At 37.8% G+C, this 11,657-nt stretch overlaps 1 protein-coding gene across 1 annotated transcript; it reads left to right on the forward strand.

The window, feature by feature from the left end:
- LOC307121247 (ADP-ribose glycohydrolase OARD1-like) lies at nucleotides 1-867 on the forward strand (the record flags this gene model as incomplete). The annotated part of the gene is made up of 4 exons (XM_079808780.1): nucleotides 1-190; nucleotides 286-344; nucleotides 483-592; nucleotides 753-867. The coding sequence occupies 4 exons, from the start codon at nucleotides 1-3 to the stop codon at nucleotides 865-867; spliced, it is 474 nt and encodes a 157-aa protein (XP_079664906.1).
- Nucleotides 868-11,657: the final 10,790 nt, after the last annotated feature.

Raw genomic sequence — 11,657 nt, forward strand, 5'->3', positions numbered from 1 at the left:
ATGGCTACTCCTGAAACGCTCCCGTGCAGCGCAGGATGGCGGTTGCTCCACATGAGAGGAGATTTGTTCACCTGTCCGTCCACCGATGATGCCCTGGCGCACTGCATCAGTGAAGACTGCCGCATGGGAGCAGGGGTCGCTTTGCTCTTCAAGAAAAAGTTTACTGGAGTTGAGGAGCTGCTGGCTCAGGGTAAGTGTGATTTATCATTACTGACAAGTGCACTAGATATAACACTCAAATCACACCCAGTTGATTCTCAGTTTTCTTTGTTGTATTCTGTTTAGAGAAGCAACCTGGGCAATGTGCAGTCCTTAAAAGATCTGGTCGTTTTGTGTATTACCTGGTAAGATGGCTTGTAGCATTTATTTAAAATGTTCTGTTTTACTAAATCAATTACGATGAGGGTAGAGTTTTCTGGATTTTACAACTTTCTTTGTTTTGTTATCCAAAACTTACCTTGTCCTCCTTTTTCTTGCACTAGGTCACAAAGAAAAACTACTACCAAAAACCCACCTATGACATTCTCAGAAAGAGCCTTGTGTCTATGAGGGAACACTGCTTGGCCAATGTTAACAGTATATCCATGCCTCGGTGAACTGACAGGTTTAATAATAGCCGCATTTTGATTTTGAATATGATTCAAAACTCAATCATTCCTCAATAAATCACCCAATAATTCCTCTGTAATTCCTCTTTTTTTTATTATTGTGCTGAATAGACTACAATAACTGATGTAATTTTCTCTTGCTAGGATTGGCTGTGGTCTGGATAAACTGAAATGGGAAAATGTGTCTCCCATTATTACAGAAGTCTTCCAGGACACAAACATCTCCATCACTACACAATCTAGACCACAGCAGGTCTGAAACTCACATTATTTCTTAACCGTTCTTAAAGAATGGTCAAAGGGTGTTTGTTTATTAGTCTTGTTCTGGGAAACATAAAAAAAAATCTAAAGACTGTTCTATTTATATACAATAGGAATTTAGATGCTCTTTTCACCGCTAGAGGGTTCATGTCTTACTGTTGTTCTCTTCAAATCTGTCAAGATTGCCTTAGACTACCTCTGCAAAAGCATTTAGAAATGATCCTCAATTTAAAATAATAAAATATTATTTTCATTGTTTCATTAGATTGTTTGAGTCTCAAAATGAAGATATTGTTTAATAATTTATGCCTTCAAGTTCACATTTTTCCAGTAAAACATTACTAATTAAGTGTACTAAAATATAAATTACGCATAAATAATGATTTCACCATTATTCTGATATTCTTATTTACGATTGATTCCTGGAGACATTCAAAAGTTGTTGATTAATAAATAAACATTTTTTTTTTTTTTTAAACCTGTATACTAGCATTGTACTTTTAATAGTAATAGTTGTATACAGTTGTGAATTCAGCTTGTCTCATTTCGAAGGCTACACAGACACACATACAGGCGCGCGGCCCCTTGTTTTTGAGAGGCAATATGACCGTTGCGGTGTGAAAAGAGGGGGAATGATTTCTAAACATGTAAGTTGATTTTTTGTGAACCCGTTTCATACATTGCGTTGTTTCTAAAGCTGTATGTTTTCTTCATCTCTATCTCTATGCTGGATGATTTTTTCTAAAGCCGGTTCAGTTAAACTATTCTTTTACCATTGTTTTCATTTTTGTCACTGTTGTAGACTGTGCCTTTACATTTTCTAGTATTATATTTGGATAAAAGTTTCTGCTATGAATGGTGCAGTTTTGGGAAACGATAAATAAATTATATAAAAGTGGCCCCATTTTTATACCCTGTGTATGCTCTGGAATGCGGACACGCTCCTATAAAATGAACACGACGGCAAAGCACACAAACACACACACATAGGGTAAGCCATAGGTCAAAACTAACTGTCAAAATCAAACACACACACACATAATGATTTAACATAGGGTAAGTAAAAAAAAACCATTAGCGATGATAGATAGGGTCAAAGGTTAATCCCCTTACACACATACCGGAATAACACCTGCCATAAAGGTCAAAGGTTAATCCCCTCACACACACACACACACACATACCGGAAGGCTCGCCCCTAAAGGTCAAAGGTCAAAGCAATGAATCATTTTGACATAAGGTGAATCATATCACTACTAAGGTCAAAGGCCAAAATTACCCCCCCGGAGAATATGAAAAGTTAAAAGGTGAGCATGACGTGGGTGGTCAAGGTCAAAGGTGAGTGTGATGTGGATGGTCAAGGTCAAAGTTCGCCATCAATCACATTTTTTGACAGGTGTTGGACCTTACTTACTACTGTCATCTACAGAACTTGTATAAGGGACATAGTGAAGGAAAAAAATATGAGATGGGAGGAAAAATTATGCCACTGCATGCTTTCATGTTCTCTCCCAAAACGTTCCCTAGCAAAAGTTTTGCGTTCCCCTGAGAAATCTTGTGTTAGCTTGCAAAGAACACAAAGTAGGGCATACCGGTAACCGTTCCCTCCTCTCAGGGAACCGAGGTTACTTTAGGTAACCGGAAACGTTTCCCAGGAGAAAGCAAAACGTTTGTGAGCGAACGCAAAAGCATTTAAATATATTTTTTCCAACACCATGTAAGACGCGACTGTCCAGTTTCTCGTTCAGCTGGGTTAGTTGGGGGTATTGTGCCGATGTGGTGAGAAACTGAGTCCCTCCCAGAAATCGGGTCTCCATTAGGACCCCAAGTGATCCCAATGGCTCAAATTACTTTTAATAGGTACATGTTAGCTTAATTGTTAAATGTCCAAATATTTCAGTTATAAAAAGATTGTAATGTAGGAATATCCATGGAACAAGCGTCGATTCACAGACATCACATTCCTGAGACTCTTTGACTCCCTTCCTCAATCTCATTAGTGAGTCATAAAACTCAGCACTGGGGCCAAATGGTCAGAGACAACATCTTCCGTTTGTCTGTCTTATCTCAAACCCAACTTGCAAGGACGACTTTGGCTAACAAGTCTTTTCTTTGTTCCAGACATAACCCCCGACTGACAAAACGCCCTTTATGATCCCACGCATAAATGAACTGACTTATCGGGATGCAAGAGGCGCTAATATAGCTTTCTGAGGGCCCCACATCAACATAGACATTAGACAAAGACACTTCATCTTTCCCCCTCCTTCCTCGATCAGCACATTCCAGAGACTTCACAGACACAAGGACTAAAACTAAACCTCAAGATTCAATAATATGAATGAATCCACAATCGGAACGTGGCGCGTATTATATGCATTATGTAACCTATAGTGTTTTCTCGGGGTGTCAAGCATTTATTGCCGCTGATTTGCATGTTTCTTTAGTTTAGTCATAAGAAGGAATCACCAGAAGGTGCCTTAAACATATATCACAATATTATGTGTGTTTATATAACATAGGTTTGCTGTGACAGATATTCAAGGCATATGAATCTTTATTATCTTCTACTCCAGTCATGGGAAGTGTATGCTGTTTGATATCTGTGTGATGACAAAATGAATTCCATCATTTTGATGCAAGGTAAATTTGTGTAAAATGCATCATAATCACAATATGAAGTTGGTTGCTTAAAAGTACTTAACCAAACTCGCAAAGAATGCAAGCACACGTTAAGCCCAATTTATACTTCTGCGTCGAGTGTACGCCGTAGCTACGTCGTAGGCTGTGTGTTGCACGCGTAGTGACGTACCCTGACGTGCACCTCTCCCAAAATGTAACAACGCGTCAATTCTACGCAGACCGCAAGCGCTGTGATTGGTCTGCCAGAACCACTCCCTCAGGTCAATAAAAAAATAATAATAATCTGCGCTAGGAGTGTGCGTGTGTGTGTCCAGAAATGGGATGATAGTTTCATCCTTACATCTGCTATATAACACAATATTTTGTAGTCCAGAGATTCTTTATGTTAGTGAATAAATACATAGATCCGGGGCCTATACCATGAAGGTAGTTGAACAAATTCAGGGTTACAGGATTGGTTTTGAGTTGACAAAACCAAACCGATGCAATCAGGCTTTATTGGTACCATGACGCAGCTCATCAACTTTCTCTGTCAACTCAGGCTTTGATCCTTAAGCTATGATTACTTCACGCGCGCGTGCACATAAAAGAGTGACGTCGGCACTAAACAACCAATCGCGTTCGATATGGATAGAGCGAGAGCCATATATTTTTCCGCGGAGGAGCAAGAGCTAATACTTCACAAATATGAAGAATATAAAAGTGTATTTCAAGCACGCAGTAACACGGCCTCTGCTGCCAAAGCAAGAGAAGAATGTTGGAGGAAAATTGCTGATTGCATTAATGCGTAAGTAAAAAAAAAAATTATATAAAAAAAAAACATTCTAGGCTTTAGGTCATTCATGTACAATTATGTGTATATACACTGCAAAAAAATGCTCTTCTTACTTAGTAATTTTGTCTTGTTTCTAGTCTAAATATCTAAAAATTCTTAAATCAAGATGCATTTACTAGATAATTACATGACATAAGATGTTTTCTAGAAAATTTCTGTTTTGTCCCAAACAGAAATAAGATTATTTTCCTCACCCCATTGGCAGATAATTTTGCTTGTTTTAAGCAAAAACTCACTTTATTTTTATTTTATTTTTAATAAAACAAATAAATCCTGTCACTTAATTAACTAGTAAATGCATCTTGATTTAATAATTTTGGAAACAAGAAAAAATACTAAATAAGACCATTTTTTTACAGTGTAATGCAGCCTATATGTATGTGTTCGCTTGTAACACTTTACAATAAGGTTGTATTTGTTAAAATAAGTTAATGCATAAGTTCACATGAACTAATAATGAACAATAGTTTTGCATTTATTATTCTTTGTTAATGGTAATGGCAAAACCATTGTTCATGTTACTTCACTGTGCATTAGGCCTCACTAATGTTAACAGTTACAACTTTTGATTTAAAAAATGTTTTAAATGCTAAAATGAAATGAGTATACATACATACATGCATACATACGTACGTACGTGTGAATGTATAGGCTATCACATCCTAAAAAAATTATATTCATTGACTTTTAGATGCAACCCCAACTCCAAACGTTCTTGGCAGCAGATCAAGACAAAATATAAAAATATAATTCAAAGTGGTGAGTATTTACCACAACCTTTTATTATTTTTGTGAACATTTTATCATAATAACTTGTTTGCAGCAAACCGGAAAAAGTGTGACCTCCGTAAAACTGGGGGAGGGCCACCTCCTCCTGAATACACTGTGGCGGAGGAGTTGGCTCTGAGTAACAATAAGGGGAGGCCGATTATGGATGGCATTACAGATGCTGTGCAATCTGACCCTGGTGCTGGCTCCTCTAAGCAAGTGACACTGGGTATGTGTGCAATGCAGTGCAATGTTCTGCAGTAGAGGGAAATGCAGTGTCCCTGTTGAAGCCAGCACACATACGCACAGTCTCCCACACAGATGTCAGTATGCAACAGACAGAACACCATGAACATAACCTGCTTTATAACAGTTATGCTTTACATTGGCCTACTTTTATTTATTAGGGTGACGCAAATGATGAAGACACTCTGTCTGTGTGTTCTGATACAGCTGCTGAGGTGAATGCACTGGGCTTTTTATTATGGCACACATTTGAATGCATCATAAAGTCACTGGCCCTTGCACTTATCTTTTTTTAATTGTAGGATTTTTCACAACCTGCCCCAGAAACTGAGGCCTCTGCTTCAATGGGCTATAGGAGGAATGTGAACAAGGTAATTCTTAAAACCCTTGACCTAAATTAGTCAGTCCTAGTTATGCCACTTTAATAAAAAATAAAAAATAAAAAATTATTTAACCTCCAGAATACTTTAAATGATTGTTTGTGGTGGAATTATGTATCAGGTGGAAACAGACTCTGTCAGGGTCCTTTACAAAAGGAGTCTAGAACTAGACTGTTCCCTAAAGGAGCTGGACTGTGAGCTGAGGAGGCTCCAAATAAAAAAAATTAAATTGGAGATCAAACAGCTGGAAAAACAGATCTCAGTATGTGAACTTATTTAACCAAGTAACACTTTAATATGAACATTGTATATTTATTAATTTAGATACCATGGCAACTAACACCGATTAAAGCCGAGCTACTTTCATAGTACCTAAAACCCAGGATTGGCACAAACTAAGCTTAAACATATCTGGCTAGCCAGCTAAACCAGCTTCATGGTATAGGCCCCCGCTGTGTATAGTTTATTTATTTTCTCATTAAAACAGCAATCGATTGGAGCGCTGAAAACAGCGTCACAAGCACTCTGCGTGATTTCAAAAACACATTCCAGCGTCAGATCGCCTCTTATTTAACTACTAGTCAAAAGAAAGATATTTTAAAGAATGTTAGGAACCAAGCAGAGAGAGCAAAAATATCTTATTTTGTGTTCAGCAGAACAAAGAAACTCATACAGGTTTGGAACAACTTGAGGATGAGTAAATGATGACAGAATTTTCATTTTTGGGTGAACTATCCCTTTAAGCCGAATTGACACGGATCTGGCGCGCTGTCACATGCGTCCCATTACCTCACAACTCTTTGTTCATTTAAGACGTTATTTAACTCATTTAAAACTGTTCTTCTGAGGATACTCGACAAAACGGACATTTGGGCATAATTCTGTGTGTTATAGTTTGTTCGAGAGCAAAAGAGAACTGGATTCTGGCGCGCTGTCTGTGCTCACGATTCTTGCACGTGTAACCCACACCACTCTACCTAGTTGACAATGCATATGCACGTAAAAAGTCATTTTGGTGTATAAATTGCACGATAAATACAAATTGTGTTATAGATACGCATTTCATGTAACTTTATATGTAATTCGGGTCTCTTTCATTGTAATTCAATTCCCCGTTGAGTTATTTGATCCGATTCAACCCTTACAGTAATGATATTCATTTATTCACTTATAGGCTATTATTATTATTAATAATTCATTAACAGTTTATCAAGTGTAATGGAAATTTTTAACATAAACCACATAAGGTGTTATTGATATTAAACTCATATAAGAAATTTTGTTCGGTAATTCTCGTTTTCTGTGGTAAACACATTTTTGTTTGATAACCTTTGATACTTTTCTCAGTAGAACTAGTGTTTGTTATTAGATAACACCATCTAAGCCTAAGGAGTTTGTTATTGTGTTATCAAAGAAGCCCTCACCCACTGAAATGAGAGTAGAACGAGTGTGAGGCTTCTTGTCTTTCCCATGTGCGTAAATTTCATCTAACATAAAGGCAATAGTTGAAGGGGACACAAATACTGCCAAAATTGTACTTGTAAGGATGTTTAGCGTGCTTATTGTGCTCCACAGTATCCCTTATGGTACACTCACTTATGCTCCTTTCTGTTAATATAAACATGTTTATTCCTTTACTTATTTTGACATTTGTTTTTTTCATCATTAGAATCATTCCAATACCTTTTTCTCACATGACTTGAAAGGGGGAGACCATAAAATGCCATGAGATGGAATGCGGAAAGAGAGTAATGCGTGGGACAACCTGTTACTTTGATGTATTACCCCTACGGTTCAAGGCTTTATGACGTTTAAAGCAGCACTAGGTAGGTTTTGCTCTCTGGGTCCCCCTACAGTTGGGACACAGTATTGTCCTCTACTACTGTCGTAAACTGTCATTCTACATCAGGGGATGCATCGCACGTGCATTTATTGACATGACAACTATGATAGCCCTGAACACAGCAGGAGTTCACATGCAGGTGTTCTGCTTGTGTCGCGTGTGAAATGTCTTCATCCCAGGTACAGTGGCATATGTTTCAGCATGTCATATGAATATCATTTCATGGGTTTTATTTTTTTCAAACGCCAAATGATCGCGATGCTCACGTTTATAAGCCAGCGTCATTATAGTAGCCTAGTCTATTGGGTCCCGTTTTACAGAATCTATATGATACTTCAATTCAATGTTTGAGTGGTAGGAATCACCATATATTGTCAATAGCCTATTATAATATCAAGCTACCATAGATGAATCTGCAAATGTGAAAAATCGATTTGCATTATAGCTTGAGGCAAGACAAATAAACCGATATCACAGACATGTTAGGTATCCTAAAATATGATTTTGTACGTCTTATCATATGTATTTACTTGCAAGAATGTAGCCCCTCCTCCTCCAGCTCACGCCAACGAGCAAACGCTGCCCAATGTTGATCCTCGTCCTGCCTTTAATACCATCACTTTCTCGTTTCCTCTTTTTGCTTTCCTCCGACAAAACCTTTGCTTTCTTATTTTTCTGTGCTGCTTCGGCCATGACTATAACATTCGGCAAACAAATAATAGTTTGGCTCGCACGTCTGAATTTAAGGAAGTGGGGGTGGTGGTGGAAGTGACGTATATGCCGTAAAGCAGTCGAATTTTGTAGTTCTTTTTTTTCTCGGGTTACTACCCGAAACCCAAAGTTTAAAAGTACGATTAAAAACGATACAGACTCTGTCAGGCTGAGGCAGACGTGTCATTCAACCTATTGTAAGTCGATGTATCATCACAAGAGTTTTGAAAATATATTATAAAGGTTGAAAAGTTACCTAGTGCTGCTTTAACGGCCATAACAGTTATATGTTATACATAACAGGAATGGGCAGGCCCTCGAACCCAGTGAATCTGGAAACGTCATTTTTCAAATTCCTATCTGACTGCAACACGTGGCCTGCAAATGCGCCCTGAAATCCGAGCTCAAAAAACACTTCCTGATCACATAAAAACACATGGCCCACAGCTGCTGTTCTCATAAAACATCATAAAAAGGTCGTAAATTTGATGACTTCCGGAAATAGAGGTCAAAAGGTGAAAACCTGTTATGGTCGTTAAACCATAAATCATAGGGGTAATAAATCAAAGTGACAGGTTGTCCCGCGCATTACTCTCTCTGTTGAAGGATGGATGACAACACGTGCTCTACAAATGTGGCCGGATATGAGAGGTCAAAAACAACCCTGGGGAGTTCAAATATAATGTCAAAGTTCCAAATGGACAAAGGTCAAATTGATTCCCTGAGGATATGGAAGGCCAAAGGGCTACAAAGGTATTCCAAAAATGAAAGGTCAAAGGCCAAAATGATCCCCCGGAGAATATGAAAAGTTCAAAGGTGAGCATGACGTGGGTGGTCAAGGTCAAAAGTGAGTGTGATGTGGGTGGTCAAGGTCAAAGGTCGCCATCAATCACATTTTTTGACAGGTGGTGGACCTTACTACTGTCATCTACAGAACTGAAAAGAAATATGAGATGGAAGGAAAAATGATGCCACCGCTTTCATGTTCTCTCCCAAATATGTTTCGTTCCCCCGATAAACTTTGCGTTCCCTAGCAAAAGTTTTGCGTTCCCCTGAGAAACTTTGTGTTAGCTCGCAAAGGACACAAAGTAGGGCATAACCGTTCCCTCCTCTCAGGGAACCGAGGTTACGTTAGGTAACCGGAAACGTTTCCCAGGAGAAAGCGAAACCTTTGCGAGTGAACGCAAAAGCATTTAATTATATATATTTGTTTCATCACCATGTACAGCTGTTGTTCAGCTGGGTTGTTTGGGGGTATTGAGGGGTATTGAGAAACCGAGTCCCTCCCAGGAATCGGGTCTCCATTAGGACACCAAGCGATCCCAACGGCTCCAATTACTTTTAATAAGTACTCTCTTAAGCACCTGTTTACAATTCCTACAAAATCATGTTATGATAAATGCTGTTTGAACTATGTTATAATGGCCATTAATGTCTGTATTAGTTTGTTAATGTACTAGCATAGCATAGATACCCGAATTAGCCTGATAGCTTAGTGTATACACGCAGTTGCACTTATACCCAACAACAATTATCTTTAATGTAATTATGTTAATTTAGTGTTAAATGTCCAAATATTATCTTTAATGTAATTATGTTAATTTAAAGGAAATGTATGTAAGATTGTGGTCAAAACTGGTACTGCAATCACTTTCAAATTACTGTAGAGCGGTGTATCCCCTCTCTCCCTCCCCCTGACTCGAGGTTGCCAGATACGCTGCAGAATCCAGTAGGAATGTAGGCTGCTACAAGGAGCTTCCAATGGCAAGTGACGAGTCCCACACAGTACCTTTTTTTTTTTTCATTGTCATGACGTTTTTCTGATTCATAACGAGGTCTTTTAGGTTTCGTAAAGTTAGACATTTTTTATCCAAAAAGTTTGTAGCTGCAGCTGTGGTAACTAGAGCAGAGCTGGCACCCCGGATGCCGAAACACTACTGACTTTGTGATTGGTAGATAGGTGGAGGGTGGCGCTTCAGGCCTAAACACAACATGTCAACATCAACATCAGTTGAGGGCTGCAACTTAACTTTTAAATGACAATATCCTGGCCGGACAACTGTTGTCAGTGATATAAGTATTTGAAATGAACATGATTTCTTAATGTCTAGTGACATATCAGGGCGATTTTATGATTAATCAGAGGTGGACAAAGTACACAACTCCATTACTTGAGTGAAAGTAAAAGTACTACTGGTCGAATATTACTCTGTTACAAGTGAAAGTTGTTAAAAACTATTTTTACTTAAGTAAAAGTACAGAAGAACTTGCTTTTAAAAGTACTTAAGTATCAAAAGTAAATTTCCTTTTTTATGTCAATGCATTATTTTATTATTGTTGCATTGTTGTGTAAATGCACGCTATGTCATCATGATGGTTTGAGCAGTCAGTGATGCTCCATACGACTACCTTGAACTAATTTAAATACTTAAAAGTTACAAAGCTTTTTACAAAGCTGCTGTCACTTTAAGGCAGAATGTACAAATCCTACACACTGATACACATCCGAAATTCCCCCAACTGTTTACGTTCACTTAAGACATAATCAACTTTGTTTACGTGAATACTTTCCAAAATGAAAATGTTGACATTTTGTGTGTATTTGGTCTGTTTAAGTGCGAAAAAAACACAAAAGAAAGCTCTATTCAGTACTCGTGCTCTGGCATCTGAGAGGCACAAAAACCAGACTGAACTGAGCTTTATCATCATGCTTTTTCAGATTCATTCATATGTCTATGCTTCTCTTTCTCCCAGACATTTACATTTTGCAAAAAAAAAAAAAAACTTTTAAAGAAGAAAAAAAATCATCCACTGACTTTCAAAGCTGCTACAGAAATGACTTTTGACTTCGAGGGCCTTGATAGAAATGTAGGGGAGTAAAAAGTACTATATTTCTTTCAAATGTAGTGAAGTTAAAGTAAAAGTTTCCCTAAAAAAATTATATTTCAGTAAAGTACAGATACTCAAAAAGTGTACTTAAGTACAGTACTCAAGTTAATGTACTTTGTTACTGTCCACCTCTGTGATTAATTGAAATACATTTCTTACATACAGTTCCTTTAAGTGTTAAATGTCCAAATATTGGTTATAAAAATCATGTAATGATGTTCATTTATTCACTCAACAGGCTATTATTAACAGTTTATCAAGTGAAAGACATTTTCAATCTGTTTTATTATGCACTATATAATAAGCTATACATATTTAAAATTAATATTGTATTTATGTATGTACTTTGCATAATCATTAACTGATAGTTGAGGAGAACCGATTCGCCATGCCACCGAAAGTTCATTCGTCCCTGCCATGTCCCTTTAGAGACTCCGTAGGGCAGCAGAGGAGTGGTGACTAGGGCTGCACAA

The sequence above is a fragment of the Gobio gobio genome (assembly GCF_949357685.1).
Source record: "Gobio gobio genome assembly, chromosome: 25".
Taxonomy (NCBI): Eukaryota; Metazoa; Chordata; class Actinopteri; order Cypriniformes; family Gobionidae; genus Gobio; species Gobio gobio.